The sequence below is a fragment of the Macaca nemestrina genome, chromosome 9 (assembly GCF_043159975.1).
Source record: "Macaca nemestrina isolate mMacNem1 chromosome 9, mMacNem.hap1, whole genome shotgun sequence".
Lineage (NCBI taxonomy): Eukaryota > Metazoa > Chordata > Mammalia > Primates > Cercopithecidae > Macaca > Macaca nemestrina.
The window spans coordinates 31455025-31473858 of NC_092133.1; the positions used below are offsets into that span (position 1 = coordinate 31455025).

The 18834-nt window shown below is 43.2% G+C and overlaps 1 protein-coding gene across 13 annotated transcripts in view; it reads right to left on the reverse strand.

The window, feature by feature from the left end:
• LOC105478352 (golgi brefeldin A resistant guanine nucleotide exchange factor 1) overlaps positions 1-18834 on the reverse strand; it is a 139470-nt gene that overhangs the window by 113640 nt on the left and 6996 nt on the right. For all 13 annotated transcript variants that reach the window (XM_071069217.1, XM_071069218.1, XM_071069216.1 and 10 more), the window contains exons 2-3: positions 11007-11112; positions 9573-9639 (exon numbers count right to left, since the gene is read on the reverse strand). In XM_071069217.1, the coding sequence (XP_070925318.1) occupies positions 9573-9639; positions 11007-11102 (163 nt within the window). In that variant the 5' untranslated portion in view covers positions 11103-11112. The remainder of the gene's footprint in view (positions 1-9572; positions 9640-11006; positions 11113-18834) is intronic.

An 18834-nucleotide genomic window follows, 5' to 3' on the forward strand; every position in this document is an offset into this window, starting at 1 on the left:
GGACACCTGGAAGCAAGCTGCATGGCTGAATGCAGAAAAACCTTAGCTCCCACACTACATCTGGCCCTGCCTTTCCACCAAATCATATGCCAATTTATTGCCCTCTGATGTACAGTCCATTAGGCCACTTCCTGGATGCCCCCACTTCACACTGGGCCAGAAATGCAAGACAATAATGTGAGTTCCACAAATGGGCAAGTAATTGCTCAATAAGCGTGGAACAAGGAAAGGTCAGTTGTGATCTGTGCACATGTGGCAGCCCTTCACAACTCAACCTACAGTGGTAACAGTGGTAACAGAATGCTGATGTTACAGAAGAGACATGTCATGAGAACCCAGCCAACAGAGAGCCAGAAGTGCTTGTCCATCTAAGTTCTTTAGGATCTTCAAAGGATAAAGGAAAGGAATAAAGGCCCCTAAACTGGTGAGGTGCAAATTATCTCCTGGTTTCCTAGAGTAAAACTGAGAGCCTAAAGTAGTCATTGCTCTCCATCTATCACCCTTTCTTAATGAAGTGATCTGAGCTGAAATGATCTTATCTCCAAAATTTGCTCTATAGCCAACTAACTGATGCCAGGAGAGAAAAGACAAATGTACTCACCCTTTCCATAAACATATCTACTATCACTTCAGAAACTGGGGTATCAACTAAGTATCTATGAACATAGAGAGGAAGTCAGAGAGGGGCAAGGCTGAGACAAACTCTTCACTATCTCTCCTGATCAAAACAACACATTGAATTTCAAGCATTTGGCTTCTTCTGAAACCCTTCTGGCACTTGTCCTGAGTTTGAATAGGTGGAAAAGCAGGAAGGGACTCTGCCTGCCTCCTTGTTCGAAAAAAAAACAGCAGCTGGCTTTCTCTCTTTTTACTCATCTGACTGCTGTCATGGTAAGTTGGGTATATACTCAGAAGTTTCAGGCCTCAAGAGGTAGCTGTGCTAAAGAGGAAAAAGGCAATAGCACCACCAGCAACTTTGATACCCACCACAAACCACACTGTTACACTGCCCCCTAATCTTTGCTACAAAGAAATTAGGTTTCTCTGTTTTTGAGAGCTAAACTATTAAGAGTGCTCTTTCCTCTTTTTTTTGCAACTCCTTTTCTGATACATGCAGTAGAAAATGTGCCCTCCCACCAGCCAGCAAACTAGTTCTGATGGCTAAGTGTGCCCGGGTATGAGGAAGAGAAAAAGAGAGAGCTGAACCCATGAGAAGCCAGACTATGCCGAGCTGTTTCTTCTCAAGAGTCTTCATTTTCTAACCTTGAGTACAAACAAATGTTTGGAAGAACTTCTTGGTTTAGAAGTGTCAAGTGAAGAGCATTCATAAATCATTTGGGGAAGGCCCCAGTAAAAAGAAACGGCAAAGTCAAGTCATCAAAATATAGGCCTCTTGGAGCCACCCTATTAATATGAATAGTCCCTGGGGAAAAAAAGAATCACAGTACCTTTATTTACTCTAACTGTGCCGAAATGTCTACAAGTCTGTGGCCACTCAAGTTACTGAGATTCTAAGGTGCCAAAGTCAGTCTGACTAAAATTCAAGTTACATTCTAATGCATTACTCAATTACAGTTTTATATTTTATTATAAACCAAGAAAGTAAAACAGGGCACAGGAAATGGATACTTTTAAGTGTGCCCATTGCCTTTCCTAACACTCCGCCCTTCACAAAATTTGTCTGCCAAATTTTATCACGTTTGGTTCTTTTAGTTTCTACGTAGGCTTTGAACAATTCACAAGCTCAATTCCAAGTGGGACAAAAGTTAATGACTCATTCAACTTTCTTCTCATGCTGATTAATAATGATACATTACTTACTCCCTAAACTATAGACCCTGTAGGAAAAAATAAAAGTATGCATTTAATCAATAGGACTCCAGCAAATTTTTTTCATATAATATACTCGCTTTTGTTGTTGTTGTTGTTGTTGTTGAGATGGAGTCTTGATCTGCCACCCAGGCTGGAGTGCAATGGCACGATCTCAGCTCACAGCAATCTCCACCTCCTGGGTTCAAGCAATTCTCCTGCTTCAGCCTCCTGAGTAGCTGGGACTACCGGCGTGCACCACTGCACCTGGCTAATTTTTGTATTTTTAGTAGAGACAGGGTTTCACCATGTTGGCCAGGCTCGTCTTGAACTCCTGACCTCAAGTCATCCACTTGCCTCAGCCCCCCAAAGTGCTGGGATTACAGGTGTGAGCCACCATGCCTGGCCCATATAATATACTCTTATTCAGTCTTTTTCCTGACAATGACTGCTAAAATCTCTTTTCTCTACACCTCCCCATTTTCCAAATGAAACAGATTAAACTTGAGGTATCAGGCATTCTCAAACAGTTTCTTTTCTACCTAAGTGGCTACTGCTAAGAGACCCAGGCCAGACAGGTGTTAAGTCATAATTCCTCCCAGGTTGGCTTCCAGACTCTGTTTAAATGTTCTCTGCAAACCTCTGGAGGTTAGATGGACTCAAACGTCCTAGCTCAGACTCTGAATTCACAAAGCTGGAGACAGACAGTACCCTACAGGTGTGTTTGTCCAGGATAAACTATATTTAAATAAACTCCTGACACATCCACTTTCTCCTGGCACCTGCTTCTCCCTCTTAAAACTCAAGCACACCGTAACTTGCTGTCCCAGTAAGCTCTGTAAAAAAAATATCCTATCCCCCCGAAATATGCTATGCAACCCACCAATGTCTTTGGGAATAGCTAAACTCTGGCCATAACAGCTTTACATGCGAAAGCCAAACAAGCAAATAATAAGCTACAAGCTATTGTTTTTGCTTATTTCTTTGGCTTGTTTCTTTTTTTTTTTTTTTTTTTTTTTTTTTTGAGACGGAGTCTGGCTCTGTCGCCCAGGCTGGAGTACAGTGGCCGGATCTCAGCTCACTGCAAGCTCCGCCTCCCGGGTTCACGCCATTCTCCTGCCTCAGCCTCCCGAGTAGCTGGGACTACAGGCGCCCGCCACCTCGCCCGGCTAATTTTTTTTTTTTTGTATTTTTTAGTAGAGACGGGGTTTCACTGGGTTATCCAGGATGGTCTCGATCTCCTGACCTCATGATCCGCCCGTCTCGGCCTCCCAAAGTGCTGGGATTACAGGCTTGAGCCACCGCGCCCAGCCCTGGCTTGTTTCTTAAGGAAAGAGCAGGAATAAGAAAAGATGGCAGCAGATTGCTCTCATTCACGGTCATCCACTCCATGCCTGACAGGGACCATACGGCATAAAGTAGAGGCTACAAAACGTCAGCTTTGGAATGATCAGCCAGAGTCATTAGTCCTGTCAAACCAGTGGCTATGAGGGCAGGAAGTCTGACTGATTGTTTACCATTATAGACCCACTTCCTAAGTACCTAAGAAAAATACCACATAGTCAATAAATATCGGTTAGAAGCAACTCTATAAGCTAGGCCCTGAAGGAATTCAAATCTTGGGGAATCCCCAAAAGAAAAGGTCTGAGAAACTAGAACAATGTTACAGTTAATACAGGTACCTATACTGAGCCTCAAGACCACCTTAGTCTTACACTGAGAACCCCCAGTCCTGATAACCAAAACTGGACATTAGGTCCTCAGAGCTAAAAAGACCTGGGACTAAATCTCTAAAGGCAAACTCCTCACCACACACCCCCATACGCACATAGACACATGCACACCCTAAGAAGTCCTCCTCAAGCCCTGACCCTGGAGGCTTTAAAGTAAGTCATTAAAAGATGATCCCATAAGAGAAGATTTTGGTTGTGGTACTTACTTTCATTCATTCATTCATTCATTCACTCACTGAAATAGGGTCTTACTCTGTTACTCAGGCTGGAGTACAGTGGTGCAATCATGGCTCACCGTAACCTTGAACTCCTGGGCTCAAGTGATCCTCCCACCTCAGCCTAAGTAGCTGGAACTACAGTTGTGCACCACCATGCCCAACTAATTTTTTTTTATTTTTATTTTTGTAGAGATGGGGGGAGTCTTGGTATGTTGCCCAGGCTGGTCTTGAACTCCCAGCCTCAAGCAATCCTGCTGTCTTGGCCACCCAAAGTGCTAGATTACAGATGTGAGTCACTGCACCTAGCCTGGTTGTGATACTTTTAGACTGTTCCTCTCCTGCTTTAAACCAAAAATTTCCTGGAAAAGAATCTCTTTGTAATGATCTAAGTTTAAAGACCAAGGACAAAGACAGACTATATCTGGAGGTAATGACCACAACCAAACACCACAATTCAAAACTGACTATAGCCCTTTCCATAAAGCTATACTGGATAAAGGGAACTAAGGCTTGCAAGGACTTATCTAGTCTGGGAACAAAGAGATCAAAGACCACAGACCATATGGGCTACAAGCATTCCTATAAACTGTCTAATCTTGTCAGATCTAAAACTAAGAGCAATATCAAGTATCCTGATATGTCACTTTCCCTTCCATGCCCCATCCCATGCCACAGATCCTACCACAAGGTCTAGCTGCGAGACTGAGATAACTCCCACATGCAAGAGCCCAAAAAGATTCCTAGAAGGATAAAAGGAAATGTGTCTTTGGAATCTAAACCCATGGCAGGGCTTGGTCAGATGTAAGAGAGAGGCAGTGGCCCTTCTGCCCCTAAGGCCAGGACACCCCAGTCCTGCAGGCAACACAGAGTTAACTACCCACCCGCTTTGAGAAGCACAAAGGTACATCACTGCAACATGCCTAACATTTACATTGCCTCTCTCTGCTCATTAAACAGGTTTTGGTTAAATAATGAACAAACTGTATTACAGACTCCGATGAGAATTCCAAAATTATAAATCAACTGGGAAAGCCCAAAGGGGCAGACAGACAGGGAGGGGGGAGAAGGATAATATTGACTAATATAAAGGGCGCAGCTTGACAGTGGATATTCCTGCCACACCTGATCAAACACACTCCGTGGGGGGAGGGGAAAGAGAGCAAGAGAGGGGAGATGGGACAAGACAGCCTGAAATTTGCATCCGGAAAAGATTAAAACGGATTCTTTGGGGATAGAGAAAATACATAATATATATTACTATAAATGCAAAACTGTACTAAAAGCTAACTCAAATGTCAAAGATTACAGTTTGAATAAATTTAAATATAAAAGCCATGTGCTTCCTTGAGTTAATGAGAGAGACATAAAAGGACAAACTGGGCCAGAAGCTGAACAGAGCCTTATGCTGCCTTTGCTGGGTAATGGGTCCAAAGCACAGCAGTGACTACAGAGACTTCCCTCCACAGCTCTGAGACCTGAGAAAAAACTGGCAAATTCACAACTTCTGCAGCCTACATTTTCCTCCTTTATAAACTGAGATATGATTCACATACTATAAAATTACCCTTTTCAAGTATACAACTCAGTGATTTCTTGTATATTCACAAAGTTGTGCAACCATCACTACTATCTAAATCTAGAACATTTTCATCACCCCAAAAAGAAACCCTGTAGCCATTAGCAGTCACTCTCCATACCCCTCCCAGCCCCTGGTAACCACACATCTGTTTTAACTCCTTCAGAATAATCTAAAAGGAGTCCTGAGAGGACTTCAAGACCAAATGAGGGCGAGCAATCAAGTCTCTCTCACTGGTGGTAAGCTAAGGTTTTATCCAAAGTAACAGTATGCAAACTTTGCTCTTGGACACCCTTTTTCTTCCAAGAGCAATCCTCTTTCCAAATTTGGTATTATTAGAATATCTTATTACTCTAAATGCTATAGACCTTGTAGTCATCATACAGTTTAGGCAACTACTGACTGTAAATGTGGTCCAATGACATACATCTGTAAGAATAACTAGTATGGACTTAGCCAACCTTACTGGAGAAAAGGACTTATTTCCTTCACAATAATCAGATGATATTCCTGGAAGAGTAGTGTAGGTAGTGCTTACACACTTTTTTTTTTTTTGAGACGGAGTCTCGCTCTGTCGCCCAGGCTAGAGTGCAGTGGCCGGATCTCAGCTCACTGCAAGCTCCACCTCCCAGGTTTACGCCATTCTCCTGCCTCAGCCTCCTGAGTAGCTGGGACTACAGGCACCTGCCACCTTGCCTGGCTAGTTTTTTGTATTTTTAGTAGAGACGGGATTTCACCACGTTAGCCAGGATGGTCTCGATCTCCTGACCTCGTGATCCACCCATCTCAGCCTCCCAAAGTGCTAGGATTACAGGCTTGAGCCACCGCGCCCGGCCTATACTTTAAAGATTCTTTCTACAAGCAAAGAAAAAAAATCACTTTGGTTTACTGACAATGTCCAATGAACCACCCATTTCCAACAGTGATAGTCTTACCAATCAAGCCAGCAGAAAGCCTAGAAAAATGCAAACAGAAAGCCTTTGCAAAAAAGAACCACATCCAAGTCAGGTTCATGAGAAACTGGGTAGAAGTCCTAGAATTCCTGCCATCCCTCCTCCAATCTAAGTGGTACACCTTAACTGGTCATATAACACAAGCACATTTCCTTCAGTTTTCTCTCCAAGTTCAAAACCCTTTCCCAGCCTCCTACCATTAATAAGCTTCCAGGAAAGCAGTCCTCCTGACACTGCCAATCAGAAAAATCTGTTTGTTTCCGTAAAAGAAACAAGAAATTAGTCATGGATTGTACAGTCCAGGACCACAGGGACAGCTGACCCATAAACCTGCTCCTGGGAGCCAGCACTGTGTGTGGGGTCAGAAGCAATAGGAAGACCATGAAATGCTCTATTTTAGGTCTACTCTGTCATTTTCTCAGGCAGGTAATATGCTAAAAACCAAGAACAATGTAGCAACTTTGGCAGGCACCATTTCAATATATGCCACAGCTGTTGGCCTTGGAAAACACTACTACCTTCCTTCTCACTCTAGGGAAAAGCTTAGCAACACCCAGAGATGTTCCTGCTACCAATGAGAGAACTGGCTCTTGAACACACTCTGGTTTTACTAGTTCCAAGAGCAGATAATCTGGCTGGATTTCTAACCCAAGGACATAAGAAAATCAGGCGGCAGACTCAACTTCAATAGCTCTTAAATAGTCTACAATTCCTAGACTGCATCACTCACCACAGGTATGGTCTCTGAGGTAAAATCTTGGGACATGTTAGCATAAAGAAAAGCAGCATGGGATCTGGATTTGATGGCAGGCAGGAAATGTGGCTCTGTGAGGATAGCAGCACCACCTCAGCTCCTCAAGGTTTGCAAAGTGCCCAAAAGGCCTACAAGGCTACTCCAGGGTGATCTCAGTCATTTTAGGGTATTGCCAGCCACTTATAACAACAATCCTTCACTGTGTATAAGATGTTTATCAAGTGTTTGCAATTATATTAACTTGTTTGATCCTCTTAATATCTCTTAAGAAGATAGCACTCTGGGCCAGGCGCGGTGGCTCAAGCCTGTAATCCCAGCACTTTGGGAGGCCGAGACGGGCAGATCACGAGGTCAGGAGATGGAGACCATCCTGGCTAACATGGTGAAACCCCGTCTCTACTAAAAAATACAAAAAACTAGCCGGGCGCGGTGGCGGGCGCCTGTAGTCCCAGCTACTCGGGAGGCTGAGGCAGGAGAATGGCGTAAACCCGGGAAGCGGAGCTTGCAGTGAGCTGAGATCTGGCCACTGCACTCCAGCCTGGGTGACAGAGCGAGACTCTGTCTCAAAAAAAAAAAAAGAAGATAGTACTCTGAATTCAAAACCAAACAAAAAGAACTATAAATCTCCATTCATTATATTTCCTTTCTAATTGGGATATGTAAGCTTTATCTGTAAAATTTTAAAAAAAAATCTGTGCAAGTAGCCAACATTCTAAAGCAGTCAAGTACCAGTCAGTATAGGCCATAAAATAAGAACATGCCACCTAGTAGCAGCATTTGCCCTGCTAACTAGTTAACAATTGCCTCCTCTACACTTGAGCCTTCTTGGCTAACATTTCCAAAGCTGTTTCAATTGAGTGTAATTTGCTCCTTTGAAGAAAATATGGTTGGGAGGCCAAGGTGGGAGGATCACTTGAGGTCAGAAGTTTGAGACCAGCCTGGCCAACACGGTGAAACATGATCTCTACTAAAAATACAAAAATTAGCCAGGCATGGTGGCACATGCCTATAATCCCAGTTAGGAGGCTGAGGCAGAAGATTTGCTTGAACCCAAGAGGCAGAAGTTGCAGTGAGCCGAGATGGCACCACTTCACAAAAAGAAAATATGGGCTGGGCGCGGTGGCTCACGTCTGTACTCCCAGCACTTAGGACGCCAAGGCAAGTGGATCATCTGAGGTCAAGAGTCTGAGACCAGCCTGGCCAACATGGTGAAACTCCGTCTCTAGTAAAAACACAAAAATCAGCCAGGTGTGGTGGTGCATGTCTGTAATCCCAGATACTTGGGAGGATGCGGCACGAAAATCGCTTGAATCTAGGAGATGGAGGTTGCAGTGAGCCGAGATCACACCACTGCACTCCAGCCTGGACAACAGAGAGACACACTGTTTCAAAAAAAAAAAAAAAAAAAAAAAGGGCCAGGTGCGGTGGCTCACGCCTGTAATCCCAGCACTTTAGGAGGCTGAGGTGGGTGGATCACGAGGTCAGGAGATCGAGACCATCCTGGCTAACATGGTGAAACCCCGTCTCTACTAAAAATACATAAAATTAGCCGGGCGAGGTGGCGGGCACCTGTAGTCCCAGCTACTCAGGAGGCTGAGGCAGGAGAATGGCGTGAACCCAGGAGGCAGAGCTTGCAGTGAGCCGAGACTGTGCCACTGCACTCCAGCCTGGGCGACAGAGCGAGACTCCGTCTCCACTTTAGCCCATGTTTAGGACAGTAAAAAAAATTTTTCTCCAGATATTCTCCCATATTTCTAATGAAAAGAAGAAATTTTCTTATTTATTGTTTGTTTAATTTGCAGAAGCCGAAACACCATCCAATTACAGTCTGACATATGTCACTAGCAAAAAGCACTCCAGGGTTATACACTGCAGGAGCCCTTTATGGCCAACAAAGGAACATAGCTCTGAAGCTTTCCCTTTCAGCCTGTATCTACATCCCCTTGGTTTTGACACTTTCCTCCTTCCCTGCCAGTGTGTGTGTGTGTGTATATGTATATATGCAAAATAAACACACACACACAAATATAAGGCATTTAATGTGTATATTATCCTCTAGTCACATGTACAGAAGCAATATAGAGCAAAGAGCTCTAAACCAGGCGTTAACCACACTGCACTCCAGCCTGGGCAATAGAGTGAGGCTCTTCCTCAGAAAAAAAAAAAAAAAAAAGAAAATATAGGCCAGGCACAGTGGCTTAAGCCTGGAATCCCAACACTTTGAGAGGCCAAGACAGGAGGATTGCTTGAGCTCAGGCATTTGAAACCAGCCTGGGCAACATAGCAAGACCCTGTCTCTATAAAATAAACAAAAAAGAAAAAATATATTGCTCATTCATTTATGTATTATCTACGGCTGCTTTTGAGTTACAAAGGCAGAATTAAGTAGTTGTGCAGTTGTGCATGGCCCACAGAGGCTAAATTATTTACTACAAAGTCCTTTATAAAAAAAGTTTGTCCATCCTTTCAATAAATCAAACACATATTTTTTTACCAAAATTAGTAATTCACATACATATGGAGACTTACCTGTTATATTGTTTAAAACCTCCTTTAGATGACCGAAACTATGCAGCAGAGGATCCCGTTCTTCATCCTGTAGGACACATAGATTAAAAGTAAGTCATTATTGGGCCAAAAGAGGAAAAGGAAAATAAAGGACAGATCAAGGGCTCTTTCTCTGAATCTAATCAGAAAATCCTGTAAGTCTTCCTTCTGAGGAAAAGAAAATTAGCCATAGTTCATATTTTTCTGTTCCCTAATCTCTTATTTCGTAGAGATACTCTGGGCTTATCCAAAATAGTGAATCCTTAAGTGCTAATCTATATCATCACCATAGCACTCAAGCTACTACAGATTGCCAGGTCCTTTCTATGTGTATTATTCTGTCTTCTCTCCTTTTTCATACCCATTATGTCATCATACATATTCATTTCAACCATTATGTCATCATACATATTCATTTCAAAGATACTCCTGATGCCATTCTCACCTCTAAATCAATTTTTTTTTTTTTTTTTTTTTTTTTTTTTTTTTTTGAGACGGAGTCTTGCTCTGTAGCCCGGGCTGGAGTGCAGTGGCCGGATCTCAGCTCACTGCAAGCTCCGCCTCCCAGGTTTGCGCCATTCTCCTGCCTCAGCCTCCCGAGTAGCTGGGACTACAGGCGCCCGCCACCGCGCCCGGCTAGTTTTTTGTATTTTTAGTAGAGACGGGGTTTCACCGTGTTAGCCAGGATGGTCTCGATCTCCTGACCTCGTGATCCGCCCGTCTCGGCCTCCCAAAGTGCTGGGATTACAGGCTTGAGCCACCGCGCCCGGCCTAAATCAATATATTTTTATGAAAGAACTTGAGAAATTTCCAAATGCACTTACCAGTTATGTTCATATAAACTCCCAAGATGGCAATTTCTAAACTTGTTTTTACAACTGTGCCAAAAATTGTTTTACACAATTCTACAAAAAAAATCCTCAAACATATATAACAAAGAAAGCCAACTGTATAACAGGTAAGTTTCTTACTCATCTGATTGGTAAGATATGGCCTACTCTATACATGGAAGTTTGCTGAACCCCCAAGAAGGAGTACTATCACTAAGTCATGTTCTATGTATCAGTAACTACCCGGATTTAAATAAATTTGATAGCTAAGTATAGTCCTAAAGAATTAGAAAATAAGGAATCTTTCTGACACTTTTAGGCATACTAAAGAGGTCCCAGGCACGGGACTAGCTTAAGCTGTTTACAAAAATATTTAGAAGTAGAATGGTGTCATCTTTTGGGTCCCAGAGGAAAAAAAAGACAGCCTATATATCTGATGCTAGTTGGTATACAAAAAACAAGATATCAAGAACAACTCTGAATTCCTACTACTCTCATTACTAGGAATTTGATTACTCTTTTAACCACGCCAACAGATCCCCTACAAAAACTTGGTGACCAGGCTATTTATCCATTTCCTACTTACCAGTGGTGTATGGGTGCTCCATCGGGCATTTCGTTTGATGGCCCCAACCACAATGTTAATCTCCCCTTGAATGATGTAAATATTCTTATCCACCATCTTGGCAAACCTACCAAAACAGTTAGGATAATAGTCTGGTTAATATTTGGTTACCCAAAGCATACCCAAGCTTAAAAATCGGTACCTGATAAGGTTAGAATTGTGATTTAACTTTTCAGTACTAAGATTTTCTTTCTTTTTTTGTTTTTGTTTTTTTTTGAGGCGGAGTTTCACTCTTGTTGCCCAGGCTGGAGTGCAATGGCACGATCTCAGCTTACCACAACCTCTGCCTCCCAGGTTCAAGCAATTCTCCTGCCTCAGCCTCCCGAGTAGCTGGGATTACAGGCATGCGCCACCATATCCAGCTAATTTTGTATTTTTTTCAGTAGAGACGGGGTTTCTCCGTGTTAGTCAGGCTGGTCTCGAACTCCAGACCTCAGGTAATTTGCCCGGCTGGGCCTCCCAAAGTGCTTGGATTACAGGCATGGGCCAGTACAGGCGCCTAGCCAGTACCAACATTTTCTATACTCATAAAATCTGTTAGCCAGGTGCGGTGGCTCAGGCCTGTAATCCCAGCACTTTGGGAGGCCGAGGCATGTGGATCACCTGAGGTTGGGAGTTCAAGGTCAGCCTGACCAACATGGAGAAACCCCCTCTCCACTAAAAACACAAAAAATTAGCCAAGCATGGTGATGCATGCCTGTAATCTCAGCTACTCGGGAGGCTGAGGTAGAAGAATTGCTTGAACCCGGGAGGCAGAGGTTGTGATGAGCCAAGATCACACCATTGCACTCCAGCCTGGGCAACAAGAGTGAAACTCCATTTCAAAAAAAAAAAATCTGTAATACTAAAACGAGATGAAGTCCATCTTATGTTATGAATCCAACTATCTGGCTCTCCTAGGGGGTCTTTAGAAGTTCAAGGTAGTTCAAGATACAACTCAAAGCAAGTCAATCCAGAAAACTTTTCAAACGCACCTCAACAATCCTCAGGAAGCATGTTAAATTCTTCAAAGTCAATTGTTCCCAAAGTTCTATGATGCCTTTAAGTACACAGATACAACTATAATGTCAGCTTGTTAAAAACAGTATTTCTGGCCAAACGTGGTGGCTCACGCCTATAATCCTAGCACTTCGGGAGGACAAGGCGGGAGGATTGCTTGAGTACAGGAATTTGAGACCAGCCTGGGCAACATAACAAGACACTCTCTCTCGCTCTCCCCTAAATACATAGCCTTCCCTTTGTTCTTTTTTATCTACTCAATAAAGTAACAGTGAAGATTCAAGTTAAAGAAGAGAATAAAGGTTGTTGGAAGCATAGCGTTGGTTTAGAACCACAATTGCAATATCAGCCTAAAGGCTGCATCCGGGCCAGGTGAAGTGGCTCACACATGCAATCCCAGCACTTTGGGAATCCAAGGCAGGAGAATCAGTTGAGCCCAGGAGTTGAGACCAGCCTGGGCAAACAGTGAGACCCAGTCTCTACCAAAAAAACAAAAGTAAAAAATTAGCTAGACATGGTGGCACACACCTGTAGTCCTAGTTACTGAGGAGGCTGAGGCAGGAGGATCACTTGAGCTCAGGAGTTCGAGGCTGCAGAGAGCTATGATCCCACAACTGCACTCCAGCCTGGGTCATAGAGCAAGACACTATCTCTAAAAATATATAAATATAAATATAAATATAAAATATAAATAAGTGACTGCATCCAACTGGCCCAGTCAGTTCCAGAAAACTGGACAGTGACAGTCACAAGACCTTTGAAAAGTTCTGAAAACTCCTATTAACTTACAGCAAGAAAGCATTAATATGATACGTAAATACAAAATAAAAGGTCTGTGCTAATATACCCGAACTTATAACCATAACTATCCCTAAAGAAGGTGCTATGAAATCAGGGTGCAATCAGAGGATACTTGAGCCCTGTCTGTAATGTTTTTGTCTTTTGGGGTTTTTTTGAGACAGGGTCTCACTCTGTCACCCAGGTTGGAGTCCTGTGGCACTGTCATGCCTCACTGCAGACCTGAACTCTTGGGTTCAAGCAATCCTCCTGCCTTAGCCTCCTGAGTAGCAGGGACTTCAGGCGCACACCACCACACCCAACTAATCTTTGTATTTTTTTGTAGAGATGGGGTCTCACTTTGTTGCCCAGGATGGATCTGTAATGTTTCAATTTTTTACAAAAAGGTCAGGCACTGTGGCTCGCACCTGTAATCCCAGCACTTCAGGAGTGCCAAGGCGGGTAAATCACCTGAGCTCCAGACCAGCCTGGTCAACATAGTGAAACCCATCTCCATTCAAAACACAAAAACTGGCCAGGCGTGGTGGAGAGCGCCTGTAATCCCAGTTTACTTGGGTGGCTGAGGCAGAAGAATTGCTTGAACCTGGGAGGCAGAGGTTAAAGCGAGCTGAGATTACACCACTGTACTCCAGCCTGGGCAATGGAGCCAGACTCCATCTCAAAAAAAGAAAAAAAATACTTTCTCTTTTTTTACAAAAAGAAAGTATTACCGTACTATCAATATAATTAAACATTAATAATGATAAGAGGTATACAATTTCTGCCCTTGAGGCATTTATACAGTTTAGTGGAACAGATACGAAAACTGAGACACAGCCAGAGATATAGAGAAAGAAATGTACTCAGCAAATAGCTCAATCTGCATATTTTGCATAACATGAGGCCCCCCAGAAAGTGAAAAGCATGAAAACCACCATGATAAAGAAAAAAGAAACTGGTACAAATTTTGTCCAGGGGCCAGGCGCAGTAGCTCACACCTTTAAACCCCAACACTGTGGAAGGCTGAGGTGGGCAGATTGTTTGAGCCCAGGAGTTTGGGACCAGCCTCGGCAACATGGCGAACCCTGTCTCTACAAAAAATACAAAAATTAGCCAGGTGTGGTAGTGCACACCAGTAGTCCCAGCTGGTAGGGAGGCTGAGGTGGGAGGATTGCTTGAGGCCGGCAGATCGAGGCTGCAGTAGATCGAGAGTGCGTTTGTGCCACTGCACTCCAGCCTGGGCAACAGAGCGAGACTCTGTCTTAAAAAAATAATAATAGGCCAGACGCGGTGGCTCACGCCTGTAATCCCAACACTTTGTGAAGCTGAGGTGGGCAGATCACAAGGTCAGAAGATCGAGACCATCCTGACTAACACAGTGAAACCCCATCTCTACTAAAAATACAAAAAAATTAACCGGGCATGGTGGGGGGCGCCTGTAGTCCCAGCTACTCAGGAGGCTGAGGCAGGAGAATGGCATGAACCCGGGAGGCAGAGTTTGCAGTGAGCCGAGACTGCGCCACTGTACTCCAGCCTGGGCGACAGAGTGAGACTCCGACTCAAAAAATAAAATAAAATAAAATAATAATAATAATAATGTGTCCATGCCCACAACACGTCCCCAGTCCACAAGGGAATCCAACACAAGATTTATATTAATGACAATTTAAAGAACTAGGTTAGTCTCAGAAGACTATCTGCTTTCCACATGCTCTAGGAATACAACAATGTTCTCTTCTGAGAAGGTTCAATGATATGAATGTACAACCATCCTCTCTTATGAGGAGGAGGAGGAGGAGAACTTAGAAATAAAGGAAAGATAAATTCAAAAATGATTTAAAGAATCAGAAGAGAAAATATTAAATCTCTCCTCGTATTTCCCCTTCCTTAAATCATGTAGGCAAGATGAATATGCTCTAGGTCTCTGGAAGGACTTGTAAGAAACTGCTAAGAGGTTGCTGCCTCCAGGGAAAGAAACCAGATGACTAGGGAACTGAGTGGTGGAGGAGTGAAAGGAAGACTAACTTTTCTCTGTATATTCTTTTTTACCTTTTGAATTTTGTGTCACAAACATATATTACCTATTAACTACTTTTAAATTTTAATCAACGGATTTACTAAAAATGAATAAGCTCTTTAGGAAAGAACTAACCACTTTCTAAGATAGCAAAGGTTTAAGCAAAAAATCATTGTAAAAAAGAAACATCCAGGGCTGGGCGCAGTGGCTCACGCCTATAATCCCAGCACTTTGGGAGGCTGAGGTGGGCAGATCACCTGAGGTTGGGAGTTCAAGACCAGCCTGGCCAACAGGGTGAAACCCTGCCTCAACTAAAAATACAAAAATTAGCCAGGTATGGTGACACGCACCTGTAATCCCAGCTGCTTGGGAGGCTGAGGCAGGAGAATCACTTGAACCCAGGAGGCAGAGGTTGCAGTGAGCCGAGATCACACCACTGCATTCCAGCCTGGGCAACAGAGTGAGACTCTGTCTCATAAAAAAAAGAAACATCTAGGGAATGAAGAGGAATTATTTTCAAGTATTATGCTGAGCTGCCTAATCTCCTTCTAGGTCTCTGAGTGTATGTCTCCTCACTCAGGGAATCTCCAAACAGTTGTGCCCTTCAGCTTCAGATGGGAAACTGATGAACCACTTGCTGTCTGGTAGCCAATGGCCGAGAAATCCCTTGTCACAAGGTCATAAAGGCCTGCAGAAACCTCATAAAAGTATAGTAGAAACAAACTTAAGATTTATCTTGCGTCAGAGATAACAAGAGAAATACATCCATTATGTACCCACACAAATGAAAAATTAATAGAAAAAAATAAATAAGAGAGGGAACAACTAAATAAATACCAACTAATACCCTTAGCCAGATAAGCCACTGGTCCAGAGACTCTGAGTAACATGTACCCTTGAAAGCACTGTCCATTTAAAGCTGGGTCTAGAACATTCCCCTAGTGCTCTGTGGCATCCCAGTTACCTCAACAGGATCCAAAGAGGAGTCACTGTATCACTTGGCAACTCTGTCTATATCCAAACAAAAGCAGAAGAAAAAGAAACAATAAATTGGATTCTTATTTAATGGAATACCAAAAATATATCTCAGGTTATTTAAATATGAAAAGCAAAACTTGAAATCTCTTAGAAGCTAATATATGAGAATATTTTCTTTTTGATTTTTTTTTTTTAGAGATAGGGTCTTGCTATGTTGCCGAACCTGGACTCAAACTCCTAGGCTCAAGCAATCCTTCCACGTCAGCCTCCTGGATAGCTGAGACAACAGGTGTGCGCCACAGCACCTAGCTACAGAACAGTATTTTAATAAACTCAGCATAAGGGAGAAGTACCTAAACAGGAAACAAAAAGTAAAACCTCTTTAAAAAATCGGTGAATTCAACAATGTTAAAATTTAAAATGTCTGTTCAAAAGATACCATAAAAAAGAGGGAAAAGATAAGGCACAAACCAGAAGAAAATATTTGTAGCACATATAACTAATAAAGGAATAATATACAGAGCATACAATAACTGCTACAAAACTACAAGAACCAGACATATAACCCCTCCCCAAAATTGGTAACAGACATGCATAGGCGTTTCATAGAATAGGAAACATAAACAGCAAATAAATACATGAAAAGATTATTAGCTTCATTAATAATCAGGAAAATTACAAAATAAGATTATAATGATATACCACTTTATATTCCTGAAATAGCAAAACACTTTAAATCTGATAATACTTAAAAGGCCAGGTGCTCATGCCTGTAATCCAGCATTTCAGGAGGCCGATGCAGGAGAATCACTTGAGCCCAGGAATTTGAGAACAGCCTGGGCAACATGGCAAAACTCCATCTCTACAAAAAATTTAAAAATTAGTAGGGCATGGTGGCACGTGCCTGTAGTCCCAGCTACATGCGAGGCTGAAGTGATCACTTGAGCCTAGGAGGTCAAGGCTGCAGTGAGCCATGATCACACTACTGTACTCCAGCCTGGGCAACAGAGTAAGACCCTGTCTCAAAAAAAAAAAAAAAATTCTTTTTAAATTGGTAAAAAAATGCAGACCAAATGGCTGTTATGTATCTAAATTAATATGAATTTGTGTAACAATTCGGCATTATCTTACAAAGCTAAAGCACTTCATATCCTGTATTACAGCAATTCCACTTCTAGGACTATACCCCAGAGAAGCTCACAAAAAAAACTGAGAATAGTGGCAAGGGGCAGAGAGTGTCGGGGAACTAACAGGGAAGGGCATACATGCAGCCTCAGTTTTGGTAATGTTGTTTTTCAAGCTGGGTGGCAGCCACTGGTGCCCCATATATGCTACACATATTCTTTGTATAAAATAGACCCTCGGCTGGGGGCAGTGGCTCATGCCTGTAATCCCAGCACTTTGGGAGGCTAAGGCGGGCAGATCAACTGAGGTCAGGAGTTTGAGACCAGCCTGGACAGCATGGTGAAATCCCCACTCTACTAAAAATACAAAAATTAGCTGGGCATGATGGCAGGGGCCTGTAATCCCAGCTATTCAGGAGGCTGAGGCGGGAGGATTGCTTGAATCCAGGAAGTGGAGTAAGCCAAGATTGCACCACTACGGCCTGGGCAGCAGAGCAAGACACCAGCTCAAAAAATAATAAAATAAAATAAAATAAAAGACCCTAAAAAGTTCTTTTGTTTTTTAATTTTTGGTTTTTTTTTTTTGAGACAGGGTCTCATTCTGTCGCCTAGGCTGGAGTGCAGTGGTACAATCTTGGCTCACTGCAACATCTGCTTCCCAGGCTCAAGTGATCCTCCTACCTCAGCCTCCCAAGTAGCTAGAAATACAGGCACAAGCTACCAAGCCTGGCTAATTTTTTTGTATTTTTTGTAGAGACAACATTTTGCCATGTTGCCCAGGCTGGTCTCAAACTCCAGAGCTCAAAGCAATCTGCCTGCCTCAGACTCCCAAAATGCTGGGATTATAGGTGTGAGCCACCGTGCCCCGTCATTCCTACTTTTTAAAGTCATGGTCTTTGCTGCCTCTTTGCCTTTGCATATGAAGTTCCCTTTCTATTCTGAATGTTTTTTCTCACTCTTGTCCACCTGATAAACCCTTACTCATTCCATCCAAAAGTCAATGAGGGAGTCAGAATATCACAGTGGTTCTAAGAACAAGCTTACAACCACTTTATTTATTTATTTTCCACTTTTTTTTTTTTACTTTTTTTTTTTTTCTTTTTTTTTTTTTTGAGATAGCGTTTCCCCCTTGTTGCCCAGGCTGGAGTCCAATGGCACAGTCTCAGCTCACTGTAACCTCCGCCTCCCAGGTTCAAGCGATTCTCCTGCCTCAACCTCCTGAGTAGCTGGGATTACATTCATGCACCACCATGCCTGGCCGATTTTATATTTTTAGTAGAGACGAGGTTTCTCCATGTTAGTCAGGCTGGTCTCAAACTCCCAGCCTCAGGTGATCTGCCTGCCTTGGCCTCCCAAAGTGCTGGGATTACAGGCGTAAGCCACTAAGCCCAGCCCTTTTTTCCACTTTTTTAGTATTTTCAGTAGAGTTGGGCCATGTTGGCCAGGCTGGTCTCAAACTCCTGGTCTCAAATTCCTGACCTCAAGTGATCTGCCTGCCTCAGTCTCTCAAAGTGCTGGGATTACAGGTATGAGCCACCACACCCGGCCACCCACAGCACTTTGTACCTATCTCTATTTAAACATATTTTGGCCAGGCACAGTGGCTGATGTCTGTGATCCCAGCACTTTGGGAGGCCAAGGCAGGAGCATCAGTTGAGCCTAGAAGTTCAAGACCAGCCTAGGCAACATGGCGAGACTCTGCATCTACAAAACATAAAGAAAAACTGGCCAGGTGTGGTGGCGCACACCTGTTGTCCCAGCTACTTGGGAGGCTAAGGCAGGAGGATCACTTGAGCTGACGAGTTCCAGGTTGCCCTGAGCTATGACCGTGCCACTGCACTCCAGCCTGGGTGACAGAGTGAGACTCTGCCTCAAATAAATAAATGAAAATAAA